The sequence below is a fragment of the Manis javanica genome, chromosome 9 (genome assembly GCF_040802235.1).
Source record: "Manis javanica isolate MJ-LG chromosome 9, MJ_LKY, whole genome shotgun sequence".
Lineage (NCBI taxonomy): Eukaryota > Metazoa > Chordata > Mammalia > Pholidota > Manidae > Manis > Manis javanica.
The window spans coordinates 120,384,400-120,401,143 of NC_133164.1; the positions used below are offsets into that span (position 1 = coordinate 120,384,400).

The 16,744-nt window shown below is 37.1% G+C and overlaps 1 protein-coding gene across 4 annotated transcripts in view; it reads right to left on the minus strand.

Annotated features, from left to right (window-relative positions):
* Positions 1 to 5,014: 5,014 nt before the first annotated feature.
* Positions 5,015 to 16,744, minus strand: part of NETO1 (neuropilin and tolloid like 1) — a 96,088-nt gene continuing 84,358 nt past the window's right edge. For 2 of the 4 annotated variants that reach the window (XM_073213211.1, XM_073213214.1), the window contains exons 8-11: positions 15,758 to 15,871; positions 10,387 to 10,945; positions 9,361 to 9,435; positions 5,015 to 8,497 (exon numbers count right to left, since the gene is read on the minus strand). In XM_073213211.1, the coding sequence (XP_073069312.1) occupies positions 9,375 to 9,435; positions 10,387 to 10,945; positions 15,758 to 15,871 (734 nt within the window). In that variant the 3' untranslated portion in view covers positions 5,015 to 8,497; positions 9,361 to 9,374. The other 2 variants (XM_073213212.1, XM_073213213.1) reach the window with 2 other exon arrangements.

Consider the following 16,744-nt stretch of genomic DNA (forward strand, 5'->3'; position numbering starts at 1 on the left):
AGAAAGATTAAAATTCTTATCACCAGTTGATTAGGTTTGAAATTATTCCCTGTAAAAAAAATGAAGTTATAAAATTTTAATTTTCCAAGCTCTGTGACTGATTAATTAGAATTTAAGTTATTAGCTCATACAGGAAAAATCTGAAACTTCTAATAGACCAGGGCAGCATCTGTTGATCTATCTAGTATGTTCCCTGTATTTACTAATCAGGAGGCTATGATGGATTTTAACTAGAATTGTTTCCTTGTTAAGGACAATTAACATTGTACCCTGGAGATATAAGGAGACCCATGTTGGCCAACCATTTTGAAAAGGACTTTATCTTCCTAGAGAAAAAAGTAACATTTAGAGATCCACAAGAATCGATTATGGCCCATGTAATTGAATTAAAAAATTAGAGTTGGCTAGGTCAGGAATATAAATTAGAAAGAGGCCCCCTGATGCTTCATTTCAATGTCATTTCAGTCTAAATCATAGTCCCTCTTTTAAGTCCCATGAGAATTGAGAAATACCCACCCTGTGAAAGGCAATTCTTGCTCTTTCTAACATGATGTATTCTAGGCATAAAACACTATCCCTGTAGAAGGAATGTTCCAGAAATAACTTAGCCAAATACTTCTTTGTCGTGTGAAATTTCATTAGGCAAAGTTTCACAAGCAGAAGAATCTAAGGGAAGAATGTTAATTGTCCTTAACAAGGAAACAATTCCAGTTAAAATCCATCATAGCCTAGTGATCAGTAATACAGGGAACATACTAGATAGATCAACCGAGGGATTGTGGTAAAAGGGAATCTACACAGGCTAGAACAACACAAAGAGAACAGGGAGGTAACACACAGGTAATAAACCAGGCAGCCCTGAGGAAACGAGGGGATTAATGGGGTTTTCAGAATCTAGGACCCAGAAGGCATCCTGCCGAGATGGGGGAGGGCAGGCTGGCTGGTGTCGACACCTCTGAGGGGCGCTGGGGCGCTAGGTCTCAATGGGCCGAAAGAAGCTGGAGGCAGCCCTTGAATCCAAGGGCCCTTTCTTGGGCGATGCTGACAGGAACAGGGCACAAAAATGCAATTCTGTTATGTTGTCTTGCCGTCTTCCCCTACAGCCCATTAGATCTGACGGTCAGCCGGCAAAGGAAACGTTGGTGTCCAGATGCCTGGTGAGGTGGCTCAGAGCACAGGCCATACCAAGGGAAGGGGTACCACCTGGCCAACTAACATCATCCTTACAAAGAATAAGCATCTGGCCAGAAAATACCTACATATTTTATAAAAGTCTCAGTGTAATTGGGAGAAAACTCCTGGTGTAGAAAAGAAGTAAAGGGAGAAAACATTTTCTCCAAGGGCACAAACATTGTATACAATAATTTAATACTATCAGTTAATGAGTTAATTAACCTTTTTTAACAGATTAAGATTGTCCTTTCAGAAAATTGGGCAAATACATAAAAATGTCATAGGACACATCTGAATAATAATGAACCACCTGGAAAAGCTAGAGTGCTACTTAGAAAAAGGCACTTATATTCATAAAGTTAGCATATGTGAGAAGTAAAAGTTTTTTAGTTTAAAATTTAAATGGTTTCTAAGTATACTGAACTGATAATATACTTCAAGCAATTATATTTCAATGTTATTCTAAGATTTTGGACTTTAAAACTTACCATGTTTTTCTCTTTTGAGTTTGTTTGAAAATACATCCTGTAGATTAAATTTTTTAAAAAAGGAGAAAGATAGTGTGCCCATAACAATAGTTATTAAATAGTACTCCTGTATGCTTACTCTAGAATTTGGCTTTGTTCTGTATCTTCTAGAAGGAAGGGCCAATAAATAAAAGCTAAGGATCAGGTCAGGGCGGTGCTTCTGAGAAAAAGGAATTATTAACTTATTTAAATGTAATTTCTCTACTCATTTGCTCATGCAGCAGACACATGTCTGACTATGCACTGAACAGTTATTTGGCAGGAAAGCCACACTGCTAAGATGGATGCTTGCCATCAAATACTTACATTCTAGAAATGAGCAACCCTCAATTACCCATTAGTAATGTCTGTGTTGGTGTCTCGTTCAGTATCATTCCCACTTACGCCAAGTGGGGGCACATTAGGAGCTAATGGGCAATGTCTGACCCTTGTTCTTTCCCACCTGACTAACTCCTGTGCTCCTTCTATTTGGCGCCATTGTAATAATCCCTCAGAAACTGATGTCAGCTGATCAGTGCCTTTGAAGGGTGAGATCTTTCCCTGAGTCACCTAATTTCATGGAGATACAGACACGGAGCGCTCTGTGTTTGCCCACACTGCCTGGTTCACAGACTCATAAAAGGACTGCATGTATCTCTCCCACTCTGGAGCACAAATAGGTTAGACACACATGTAAAAGCTGCACCCCCACGCTGGTATCACCAATTTCGAGTTCAGGCACCCATTTCACTGGGGACACGTGGAGGCTGGAAGTCATTCTTCACGACCTCGCTTCACAGATGATGCATTCGTGCCGTGTCAATTATAGAATGAATTGTATGGAGAGAACAGCCAATGGCTCTGTGACATCTTCCTGGGCAGGCAGAGAGTAATGGCACTAGTTGGGGTGAGGATTTAGTAATATGTGTAACTGCTGAAGCACTAGTTGGGGTGAGGATTTAGTAATGTGTGTAACTGCTGAATCACTGTGTTGTACACTTGAAACCAATATTGTATATCAACTATATTTCAATAGAAAAAAAATTAAAAATTAAAAAAAAAATTGCACACATGACTTGGAAAAATGATTTATTTGTCATGTATTATAATGTATAAAAATATCTTTCAACACACTGTCATTTCATCCTCAAATGCTGTGGGGTAAAGCTACTATTACACATATTTTTACAGATAAAGAGACACAAATCTATGGGGTTACCATGAATAAGATCAGCTTCTTTCAGTGAAACATCAAAGCTGAACATTAAAGGTTCATATCGCACATCGGTGAGGACTGCTGGCTGAGCAGCCTGGGTTTACAGTAATCACCTCCTGTTGTGCAATCTTTGAAAAATCACTCAAAGGCTCTTCTGTTTCCTCAGCTGCACAATGGAAAAACGACTACTGTAACAACGAGCATTATTGTCATTAGTTGTAGAATTGCTGAGCTAAGGGAGTAGTTACATGGAAGACACTCGGAACAGTGTCCAGCACACAGCACTCAATATGTGGGCTAGTGAACCAACCACGATCTCGAAAAAAGAAACAGAGTAGAAAATAAATGGAAAAGCAAGATGAACATCTAACAACACCAGTGATTCTTTTTTAACGTGTTGTTTCTATATTGGTTTGATTTTCTTTACTCCCGTCACATTCAATTTGCAAACACACTGCTGTCAAAGCATTCTATTTAAAGTACAGTTCTTAAGCCAAATTATGCTAAGAAACACTAAAATATTCTCCTTTGAATAAAATGTGAACTCCTTTGGATGGCATCATATGAACTCTCAAAAATCACGATGCACATGTCAACCTATTCTTGCAACTGTATCTGCTATCACTCCTGTGTCTTCTCCTGGGCTCCAGCCAATTCAAACACATGGCTTCCAAGACTACTCCCTGCTCGTTTCTCTAGGTGGAAATCGCTCCCTGATCCACGATTTGACAATGGTCTCCATCCTTCAAGACCCGCTTAGAAAGATAACTATTCACTCAGCCTCTCTTGACCCCCTTGAGAAGGTATCTGTATCCCCGTAGCTGTGCTACAACTTCTTCATTATAAAACATCACCTTCGTCGTATTCTCTTGACAGTTGAATATATTTTTACCTCCCGTACAAGATGACTAAGGAGGTAACTAATTAGTTTTTCAAGATGAAAACCTAGCAAATCACTTTAGGCTTCTTTTTCCTTATCTAGCTTCTCTAAGAGCTCTCCCTTGTATAAGACAGCATAATTCTGTTCCCCACGAGATAGTTGCCTTTTTCCCACCATTCCCAAAACACTTAGGAAAAAGCCTGCATTGCAGAGGCTCAAAGAAGGCTGGCTATGCTGATGTTAAATTTAATGCATGAGAAAGTGAATAAAGAGTATAAATTTTATAGTGTGATATAATAGAAATGTTTTCTTTTAAATAATTTGTACATTAGGTTTTCTGGACACTTTATATTTTGTACCTGTATCTGTGACTATTAAAAGGAGGGCAAATAAATAACTTTTCAAAGAATGAATCAATGTAAAACAACGTGCCTCAGGGTTTGGAGAGGTGCTAGAGGTTAGGGACAAGCAAGAACATGTGCCCTACACAACTGTCACAGATACAACAATGTGGCTCAACTATATGATCACACTGGTGCAGGAATAAGAACCTCCTGGAAACCAATCTCAGTGAATGCTTGAAGGCTGAAGCAGGCTGAGTTTATTATTCCTCTGAGGAATTAAGGGCGTATTAAGAGGGCATTTACTTCTTGAAGGACACATAAGGAAGTGTAGAACCAGATGACAGGATAAAATATGATGAATGTTATGAGTGGCTGACATCAGCCACCTATATTTGTTATTTTTATTAAGCTATTGGATTTATTTGAATAATATCATTCAGTTAAAGAACTTTGTAGTAGCCTTTAAACAAGCTCATTAATACAATTTATCAGCATAATTCTACACTAACTGAAGGCCTCAGATCTACTGAACAGATCATTCAACAGGCTATTTTAACAGTGTATTTTTTTTGGTATCATTAATCTATAATTACATGAGGAACATTATGTTTACTAGACTCCCCCCTTCACTTAACAGTGTGTTTTATTTTGCTACTTTATTCAACCCTTAAGGGAGAAATGGGAAGTATTGATTAAATAAATGGCTAAGAGATTAATAATTAATTCAAATCCTATTTCTTTTATTCTTTTGTGTGTTTAACAATTTTTCGTCAGGATCTTCTGTGTCAGGAGCATGATAGGCAGAAATGAGCAAATGGAGGGAAAAATGCACAGGTCAACGTGCTAAAGGAGCGGAGCTGGACAAAATGGAAACTCGCTTTTCAAACCATGTACATTTAGGGTTCAGACAACTTTAAAGGTTTTTATTTATTTAACCTCCCTTCAGAGCTGGAAGCTGACAGGACTCATCTTCATCACTTAAATATACAAACTGCAAAGTAAGATAAAATGGTATTATTTATTTTTCCACCAAAACATTAGTAAATTATGCGCCATTACTTTAATTAAGGTAACAGGAACCAGTATTCTATTTTGCAGTTTATTATGATTTTCTGAAGTCGAAAGAAATCCATTCATGGAGTTTTTTAAGAAGCTACCAAATTTAAGGAAAATTTGAATTCCTAAGGGAAAAATATTGAAAAGGTGAATGCAAGAGCTTCAGTGAGTAGGCAGGTAATGTCAAAGACCTACTTTTATTAAACAACAAGAATAAGTTTGTGGTGTCAGACCCGTTGAAATATCTTTAGTGGAAAAAAGAAAAAACACAACCACATGAAACAAAACCCAGAATCGCCACCATGTGGGTTGTTCTCCTTTAAAAGTCCAAAGCCACTGATCCCCAAATATGCTTATCACCACACTTTAATTGTCTAATCAACTGGGAGTTAATTATGGCAAACCAAACATTACATAGGTCTACTTTGCAATATGATGCATAAAAATGCCATGTCTATAAAAGTAGGTACAAAAAGATGGTATTTCCAAACTGGCACACCAACCTTAAACAATGAATATGCTCTTGGGAAAAAAGAAAACCCTGAATTCAGGGCTTCATAGGTCGCACAGACTCATGACAGGCCGCCCAGGTTGTGGAAGTGCACTCACACAGAGGCAGAAAATGAAAAGAGCTATTTCCAGGTAACTAATGTAGTGTATAAGTAGGCGATTGGAAAACATTTTATTGATTTAAAAAAACCACTTGTGAAGGTAATAGTTGAATTCATGTTATCAAAAAATTATCTGTTGAAACAGCTTGAAAGCCTTGAAACATCTCATTCCTTACCTGCATATGTCTCCCCATAAATGTAAATCCATGATTGATATTCAGAGCATATGGTCTGGTATCACCAGGACACTAGAGTTTTTAATACATTGACAGATTTCAATACTGGCTTTAAGAGCCTCCTTTTTCATGGAAGCCACTCTCTGAAGACCCAGTACCTCGAGTTATTACTAGGAAACAACCTGGATGCCTCCAGGTGCCTGACCCAGCTTTATCTCCACCTCTTTTCTGATTAGTCAATTCCTACTGTTAAATATTTTTAGTATTACTGTGGAGGAGGCCCATTCTTCATTTGGAATAGTTCTGTTTTCTCATGGAGCTGTTATGGATTAAGCATGTGCAAGCGGTCCATCTTTATCATTAAACTCAGAATAGTTTGATTTTCAAAAAATGTCTCTATTAGTGGATTCGTGATGCTGATCTGGGGTGAACCAGCAGATCAGAAACATTCTGTGTATTTAGGAAGAACTGGAGGGAATGCCTATGGGCAGCTGCAAGATAAGTAAATGGTAAATGGTTCACCTAATTTATTTTCCTGTCTCTTTTGGTTTATAAGTAAAAAGTCTTGACATGCATATCATACTTTTTTGAGATTATACGTTCAAAGTGTAAAGGACCTATAAGGATTTCTTAATAGAGAAAAAATACAAAATATGGCTAGTCACCTCAAAAAATAATCCCTGGATGCATTAACTTTGAATTAAAGGGCATAAACATTGACCTGAAAATAAATAAATCAGTCAAAACAAATAAAAAAGGCTAAATTCTAACATAAGCCATGTGTATAAAAATATGTATAAAACAATAAAAAATAATCTTTCTTTGTCATGTTCAATGTACATTTTTCCTATTCCCCAGTTTATGAAATTCATGATAGCAATTACTTCTGTATATTGACGTTTTTTCACTATAGGCTGTTCAGAATGGCCATGATAATTCTTTAATTTTTCTGTCAGAAAATTTTATTTTCTTTCCCATTTATTTGTTGTTGTAGCATATATGAATTTGAACCCCTAATAGAGATGTATGCAAGTAATTCATATGCTGGATTTGTAAAGCTTTCTTGAGTTGCAAGGTTTGAATTGTGATAGACCAGACTGCTTTGTTATTTGAAGGACAGGATTCCATAGAATTCAGCAGTTTTGGAAATGTTGGTAAGCAGATGTATAGTAATTCTGCTTTTTAAATTTTATTTTCTAAGAATACATAATAAATATTTAGAAAGTGAACCACTCACTAAATCAAACTTTATAGTATATGTAATTCAAAAGCAATTAAATATATGATTTCCTTTATTTATATTAAACACATCATAATTAGTAAGCGTTCAGGTATCATATGTGTGTCTACTTAGAACAACTCCGAATGGTGTAATCTGGGTCATCAAAGTGTCTGTGATTTTAAGAGCATTTTTAAAAGATTTTCCTATTCTAAAAGGAGAACATATTCCATAAAAGAAATCAAATTTTAGAGAAGTAAGCCTTGATACTAAAAGACATTGTATAGCCAAACAAGTGGAAAGAATTGATATAAAGCATGTACTTACGTAAGTCAGTTTTTTACCACTCTGATAGAAGAAAACATTTCTCTTAACTCAAGATAGGAAATTATTATACAATTTTATGTATCTTTATGTAAAAAGTTAACAAGTAGCAAGCATATGACATAAAGAAATGGAAGAGTGACAGCAGTACTCCAGAATGCATGCTTTTTACAATGTGTCTAATACAAAAGATATTTTTCCAACTCAAATATCCAGGACTGACATGCAGGGTATTTTCTCAAACTGTCAATTCAGTCATATTGCTAAGTGCTTAATCAAAACACATTTCTATTGAAGGGTGTAAATGGTAAAATACCCGATTTCAAAAACTATTTCTGAAACTTGGTATTTTCCTTTAATATAAAACACAAAAGATATTGGAGGTATAGGGGGAAGACCAAAAAATGAGATTTGTCTTATTGCAATCTAATAATTTTACTGCATTTAATCATGATACAACAACAGATGTTTATAGTCCATAAAATCTCTAACTGGTGTTTCCATGGTCCATGTTTTCACTTTCCACTGTAGCATGTTCAAAATCACTCAGGAACCCACTATTCTCAAGCAGTCTATATAATGAAAACAATGTACATGTAACACAAAATTCATCCAAAATCATGTTTTTCTTTTCACATATCACACAACGTATAATTATATAACAAAGACATAAAACAACACAGAAACAAGGTCAAACCAACAGTAAAAGTAAAAGTTGGGACAGTCTTAAACAGGAACTAATTTCTTCTTCAAGTTTCCAGTAAATCTCAAAATGTATTTAAAAACTAAGGAGCACTTGGTGGCCAGCAACCAAATTACGAAATGAACATATCATTGTGCAGCAGGGATGTCTTGCTGAAGGAGTGACAAATGTCTGTAATTCTTAAGTTTGGATAAAGGCAGTGGAATGAATTTAGAAATATGTCCACTTTTCACAATTCACTATAGAATTTTCTTTTCAAAGTCCCCATGTTTGTATAAATAGTTCTTCTCTGAAAATAAAACACAGTTAAAACATTTTCTCCCAATGAAAAATGCATACAAATACACCAATATATCAAGGTCATATACAACATGGAAATGCATTCACCTAATTCAAGAATAGTTGATAGGCGTGGAGAATTTGAAGAGTTTAGCTGTCAAGCAAATTTAATTGGAGACGAATTAGTCTAATATAGACATAGACTATCAGTGCTAAAAGTAAAGCCATTGTATCTGATGACAAAGTAGATTCACACATGGACAACTAGCATTTATGGAACATTTTACATTGTCAAACATTCAAATTTTATACTGTAAAATTTGACAGAACATGCTACATTTAATTTTGATGAACTAAGCTACATATTCATGCAAAAATAAAAGTGCAAAAATTATCTAAGTATCACCAAATACTTCTGTATTAGTTTTGAGTAGAATATTGCCAAATGAAATCAATAAAATAATTACCAATTTTATATATATTGACTTCAGTTATACTGTGACAATATTCTAGTTTTTTAATTACAAAAAAACTTGGATTTCTTCTGGTATTTTTTTGAAGAGTTCACTAATTTTTGTATCCTAACCTTAAAATATGTAAAATTTAACTAATTAATTTAATGTCCTTCTTAATAGCGTAGTACAATGCTTGAGGGTAAGAATATTAACATTGGTTTTAAAGATATATACTGAGACTCATCTCCCCCACCAGCACTGGAGCCATTATATTCATTAATTATGAAATGTTACGAAACACATATTCTCGAGAAGTAATAAATAGCACATTGCCTAGAAAACTACAAGACAATTGTAACAAAACAAAACAAAACAGGATTCAACAAAGTGGGAAAAGGAACCAAGGGCATTTGCTTACCTTGACTTTTCTTTTTAGACCCTAGTTGTGTTGTATTCAGATTCATGTTTGCTTAGAGACCCAATGAGGCAGAACCTGGAATGTTACGGCTATTTCACTCAACAAAGTAATGTTTGCACAAAAATAAATATGCACACAAATATTCACTTAAAAGCATTCCTAAAAATTCATAAAACTGTGGAAATAGATTCCTTTTCCATCAGCATGCAAAAATATTAAATCGCCTAAAAATATTTTTGGTTTTGAAGATGTATAATGAATTGAGAAAGTATGTAAATTTAAAAAACAATCTAAATGCTATGATATACATGCAAAACAGAATGTAAATAGATTGGACGTGGGGCTTTACATTTTTCTAAATTTAAATTTTCTTTCCTCAAAACTTTTACTATTTTTAAGGCTAATAATAATAATACATATTTAATAACATTCAACGGAAAATGAATCAAATGTTTCTACTAATCCTTGCTACATTTAAATATAAATGTTCAGTATTTTAGCATACCATACTAACATATGCAACTTGTAAAATAAGTAGGTGATATGTGGAAAAAAGTATTTTAATTTTTATACCAAAAATATAATGCATTTCAAAATGTGTTATTTTTACATTAAAATTATTCAACAAGATGGGCTAGCCACCTTGGTAAGGCATTTATTTCCAATATCGTTTCATATCTTAAAATGTTTAAATATCGATGGGAGCAACATTCACGACCATGTGGAAGCAAACTAGCCATATACCTTGTAATATAAATAAAACCATAATTTTTGCAGAACTAAATATGATGTACGTGTAGAAATAATGGAATGTCTTTGGTCTGCGTGTGCACGCGCACATACGCATGTAGATGGGACCTAGGAAGAGTCGGGATAGCTCCGAAAAGGGAAAACGTTGAGACACTAGGGTTTAAATCATTAATAAAAAGAGGAACTGAAATGTGAAGACAAAAAGAGAACACAACATTCTGGCAGCATTTCGGTCCTCAGGTTATAGCTGTCATCAAAAAATCGATTGATACTGACCGCTGGACGGCTTTCTCGTGTCGGGACAGCCTGTGGCTCGTGGTCGGCAGCTCCTCGATCTCGTCGATGTCACAGGCTTCGGCGGCGTCCCGGGAGTAGCTGTGTTTCATGACGAGGATGTTCCTCCTGTTCGTGGGCGGGGCGAGGGGTTTGCCAGGCTGCGGGGGCATCTCCGCCAGGGCCGAGGCCTCTCTCGCGCTGAGGTTGCTGCGGCTGCCTTTCGCGCTGGACAGCTGGGATCCACAGTGATGGTCGTGAACGCACTTGGAAGAGGACCTCCGCAGTTTATGGTAGTTCTCAAAGTCATCGGCCACGTCCGCGAAGTCCGCGGTGGCTCCTGTCCCTCTGAGGGTGCATAACTCATAGTGAGGAGGCTCAAAGACCTCCTGGAAAACTGTCTGGTCAAAGTCCGATTTCCTTTGGACATACTTTTTACGAGGCTGTTTGATCTGCACAATGACAGAAATGATAATAAGGATGATCACAATGCAGGAAGTCACGCCGATGACAGTCCCGCTGGTGTTGGTCAGCTGGTCCAGCAGGCTGGCTTTCCGCTTCTCTACAGGTCGAGGAGGGTGAAGACAAAAAACAGACAAAAAAAAAAAAAAAAAAAGCCCACCACGCATTAATATGGTCGTCAAGGTAGATTTCTTAATCTTTAAAATGAAACACGTTGAGCACAGACTCCTTACAGGCCTAAGGTAGCATCAACAGATCTTCAAATATAAGTTTCACTTCTCACAAGGGCCCTATGTTTCCAGCCTTAGAAGCAGCTTTTCCACTGCCCAACGTCCCTACTTTAAGGGTAAATAGAGGCTTGGAGAAGGTCTTACAAGGCTTCAGCATGGCAGGGCATTCTTTGTCTTCTCATAGGTGTAAGCAAACCTCCAAACTCCACTATTGGAAACGTGCATCTATATTGTTCTAAATTTATTCCTGATGTGGATAACTCCAGTCAAAGTAACAACAATACTCTGATACCAAAAGGTGATGAAACTTCATCTTCTAGGGGTCTTTTCCTCAACGAAAGAACCAAAACTGGTAAAAACTATTTTTAAAAGAATCCAACCATTTAAAGGTTTTGGAAATTGTCTTAATGGCACACAGCCAACATAAGTGCATTAACCCAAAGTATTAAATTTCTTTAAGAAGAGGGGCATCTGGCCGTTGAGCTCCCAGCCCCAGTGCCTGATGACGGAACTGTACTCGGGGAAGTTCCAGACCATACATGGCTCCCTCTCTTCTGCAGCTCCCAGGCTAGCGCTGTAGCACTTTCCCAAGAGGAGCAAACCACTAGCATTTCTCATCCCCGACCCCAGATCCATGATGCAGGTGCTCTCCTCCAGGCAGGAGGGGCTGAGATGGGGACTCCTTTCCTCCTCCAGGCTCTCTCCGGCGAGACAGAAGCGCTCGGGAGGGGCAGCAGACTGGACTGAGAAGGTGTGGCCCCAGGCACACTCGGCCCAGCTTACTCTTAGAGTGGGAGCCTGGGGAGGCAAGCTGAGACAGCCAGAAGTTAACCATCATCACCCATCCTCTACTCATAAAGCAGGGGCGCTACTCTGAGAGAAGGAGGTCCCTGTCCCTGAGGCCCCCTCATCCAGAGCAGTAATGCAGAAATTCTACTTACGAAGAGAGGCAGGCTACAAGAACAGAGAACATGAGCTTTCCTTTAAAAAAGTTATATATATATATATTTTTTGAACAGAGTAAAGAGAAATTCAAGCCTAGGGAAATCTCTAAAACAATGGAAATGTTCTGGTAAGCAATTAAGAGGAGGCTGCTAGCTCCTCAGCAGCAACAAGCTAAACATTTTAATATAACATTTAATATAACATTTTAATATAAAAAACCAGGAGAGTAACTGCTCAGCGCCCTCCTGGTCTGGAACAAACCTCAAAGGCTTGACTCAAGGTCTAGTCCTGCAGTGGAACTGAATATAGTTGGATCAGACCTTGGGACAATTTATGCTCCTGGGCATTGTCAAAAATGATAGAACAATCATCTGACAATTAGTGGAGACTGAAAGCTAGGTGTGATAGCAGCAGAGGCAGACAGACAGACAGGGACAAGAAGAAAGGACAGTCAGGAGAGCCTTGCTAGCCTACGGTCATCTGAGGCTGGGGTACGCATGCCCAGGGCTTCAGTCCCCAGGGAACCTTGCCAGGGATGAACTCCCTGAAACAGGGCGTCAAGCCTACACTTACAAACGAGGGAACAACGAATCACAGGACCAGCCCTGGGGAGGAGGATCCTGTATCCAGAGTTGCTACAAAATATAATCTTAACGTAGTTTTCGACAAAATACCACAAGGTTTGTAAAAAAAAGACAGGAAAATGCAATTCATACAGAGAAAAGAAAAAAAGAGGCAAAGAAAATGCCTTTGAGAGACCAGATATCACACTTAACAAAGATTTCAAAACAGCCATTATAAATATATCAACAAAACTAAAATAAATGATTAAAGAAGTAAAGGAATATACGAGGATAATACATTATCAGGTAGACAATATCCATAAACAGAAATTGGAAAAAAGGAAAAAATCGAAAACTGAAATGATATAGTCACTGAAATGAAAACTTCACTCGAGTGAGTAGGCAGTGCCTCTCAGCTAGAAGTGACAGCAAACCTGAAGACAGAGGAAGGAAACGAAGTCATCTGGAAAAGCCTAAGAATGCAGAAAAATGACCAGAGCCTCAGAAAAATGAGGCAAACCTTCCAATGCACCAACATAATGTAATGAGACTCTAAGGAAGGAGAGAAAGGGACAGGACAAATACTTCTGTAAAAGAAACAAGTAAATACGAGGTGAAAATGTCCCAAATTTGAGGAGCAAATTCACATCCAAGAATTTCAGCAAACTCCCTGTAAATGCAATGGGATTCACACTCTGACATATAATATTAAAAGTGTTGAAATGCAAAGAGAAAACCCTGAAACAGCAAGGGAAAAATCGCTCATCACAAAGAAGGAAAGCCCAGTGAGATAAACAGCTGATTTATTGTCATAAATCACGGAGGCTCTCAGGCAGAGAAGGACATATTCAAAATGCTGCAGGCAAAAACGGAACCTTGAAAACCAAACATCTTGCACTGCTACTTTCAAAAGTGACGATGAGAAAAAGACATTTCCAGATAAACAAAAACAAAGGGAATTTAGTGCTGAAAGATCTACCTTAATACTGAAGGAAATTCTTAGGATTGAAAGCAAGTGACCCCAGACAGTAATTCAAATCCATACAAACAATTAAACAGGCAAGTAAATATTGCCAATAAAGGCAATTATTAAATAATTATGAGAATACAGTTACAGGTTTCTTCTGCATGTTTCCCTTAACTTTTTTAAAGCGCAATATTATATGTATAAAACTATATTGTTGGGCCTGTAATTTGCAGAAATGTAATCTTTTTGTTATTAACCGTACAAAGGAGATGGATGGGAGCAGAACTCCTGGAGAAAGGAAGTGACATCAGATGGTAATGGGAATCCACAAACACAAATGAGGAGAACAGAATGATAGATAAGAGGGTTACAGTAATGAACTACATTATTATATGCTTGCTTTAGAATTATGGAAAGTAGCAATTATAACAATGTGTTCTTGCATCTGTAACATGCACAGATGTGATATGTATGAAATAGGTACAAAGGAAGACAGAAGGAGAGCTATGTAGGGATAATGTTTCTGTATTTCACTGGAATTAAATTGGTAAACATCTGAAATATATTTTGAGAAGTTAGGCTGTATATTGTAAGCCGTAAAGCAACCACTAAGAAAATAATTCAGAAGAATACACTGAAAGCAACTAAACAAATTAACATGTGTGCTAGGATGTGTTTATCCAAAGCAGCAGAGTCCAATAAAATGAAGAGGGACGAGACATACAAGAGCCACATAGGAAACAAAAGGTAAAATGGCAGATGTAAATCCAACTACATAGCAACGCCAGCATTAAATATGAATGAAATCCAGTGAAAAGGCAGAGACTGTCAGATTGGTTCAAAAAAAAATAAGCAGCAGCTCTATCCTGTTATAGAAGAGATGCTCTACAGTCAAAGATACAGATAGTGTAAAAAGGATGAAAAAGATAGAGCACACAACCCACAATCATAAGAAATCTGGGGTGGATATGCTGACGTCAGACAGAATACTTAATGGCAAAAAAAAAGTTAGTAAAAATAAGAGCATAGTTTTATTAAGGTCAATAAAAGGATTGATCCATCAGGGAACTACAATTTTAAATATATATGGACCTAACAACCAAGCTCAAAAATACATGAAACAAAAGCTTACAGAACCAGACAAGTTAACAATTCAACCATAATAGTAGAGAATTCAATAGGCACTTTTTAGTAATGGATAAAACATGGTAGAAAATTAAAAAACAGAAATAAAAGACTTGGAACAATGGTCTAAGCCTACTTCTATACAACAATCCAATTAACAACAGCAAAATGCATTTGTTTTAAGGGCACGTGGAATATTTTTTAAGACACACCGTATGTTACGCCATGAAACTAACTCCAAAATAATTGTAGGCACACCTCATTTTATTGCACTTCACTTTATTGTGCTTCAGAGGTACTGAGTTTTTTACTAATTGAAGATTTGTGGCAACCCTGCATTGAACAAGTCTATCAGTGCCATTCTTCCAACAGTATTTGCTCACTTTTTAATAGATAATATTGGACTTGAAGCCTGAAAGAGTTAATTGCCTGTTTCTTTTCCTTTGCAAATTGGTTATTATTGGATCTGAATAAAAGGTTGTATCTGGCACTTTCAACTTAACTAAAACACACAGCATTCATTATCAAGCCAAGGATTGCTGTCTATGCAAACCACCCTTTGTGCACGAGCTAGAAAAGGGAGTGGGGCATTAGATGCTATTTTCATTAGGAAGTAAAGCATTTTTAGCAAAATGGAAGTCAAGTTGAGTCGCTGGGAGTACTTGAAAGCACATATGGTCCTTAACTACACTGTGGGGCATGCGCCCCAAGTCCAGGGAAGACAAACCGAAATAAGTGAGCAGTGCAGCCACCGAGTGAGGGGCACGAGGTCTGATGAGAAAGGACGCCTGCATTCAGAGCTCCGGTCCCCTTCCGGGAGCTCTGCAGGCCCTCACAGGGGGACGGGCATTCAAGTGCTACGGACAGTCCGCTGTGCATTCGTGGACGAGGAAACTTCCAGTTATACCACAAGTAAAAGTTAAAAAAAAAAATCTTACAAATCGATTACAAAACTACCTGTTCATAAAAGTCACTATACAGTATGTCTTTTTAAAACTGTCTGATATATATAAACATTGGAATAAACTTCTTCCCACTCTATAGGAAGAGAGATTTTGCAAGCTTCAAGGACTAATCATTACCTTTACAGTGACTTTCGTCCCAAGGATACACACAATTCTGGAGTCCATTGCAGACCAATGTGTTGTTAATACACATGTTGCTGTGGCAGAAGAATGTATTGCCTTCACAGGGGGCTAAAAACAAGAAGAAAAAGACAACAAAAAAAGTTGTAACTTTTTATAGTAGTAAATCACTCACATTACCAATCTAAAAACAAAAAGATGAGAATAATAATTTGCCATCAGACTGAGATGAATGATCTGACATTCCGTTCTCAGATGTGTGGCTGTGCTGGAAATTATTTCTTGTGTTACTAACAGAGCAGAATTCCTCTAGATGTGCTGTTTACAAAATGGGCACGAGGATTTTCTGTCCTAAAAATGAAAGTACATCATCTATACAGGTTTTTTTTTTTACTTGGCTCATTCATTTAGCAAAACTTAAGTGCCTACAACATGCATAAAATAATGCTCTGCACTGCAATTCTGTATATTTAAATTTAGTTGTACTGCGCAAAAGAATCAAACAGTAAAATTATTTTGAAAAGTATATGCTTCTAGAATGCTAAGCATTCTGCATTTTAAGCATATAAAAAATAACAGTGAATGTCATGGAAATTCAGAACAGGGAAAAATTAATCCAGCATAATATAAAACTATTATTCTCATCATTTAACATATATATATGGTGATGAAATTAGCCTCCTCTGTATGCATTTTACACATTCTAGTAACTTCGGAGACATGGTCCATGATCTCCAGATGACAATGCACATTTTGGGCACTGGGAGGTAAAATAAGAACTCTAAGAAGGTATACAGTTTGGCTATGTAAATATGAGAAATAGTGAAGAGTTATAGCAAAGTATAATGTTGGATATGAATTCAGTATTAGGCAAAATACATTTTTTTCTTTATCAGTGATAGGATATTGAAAATAATCAGTCTCTAGACTAGTGCAGACTTAGGGGTTCCAGCTCACAGACAGCGCTTCGAAGCTGACTTTTGC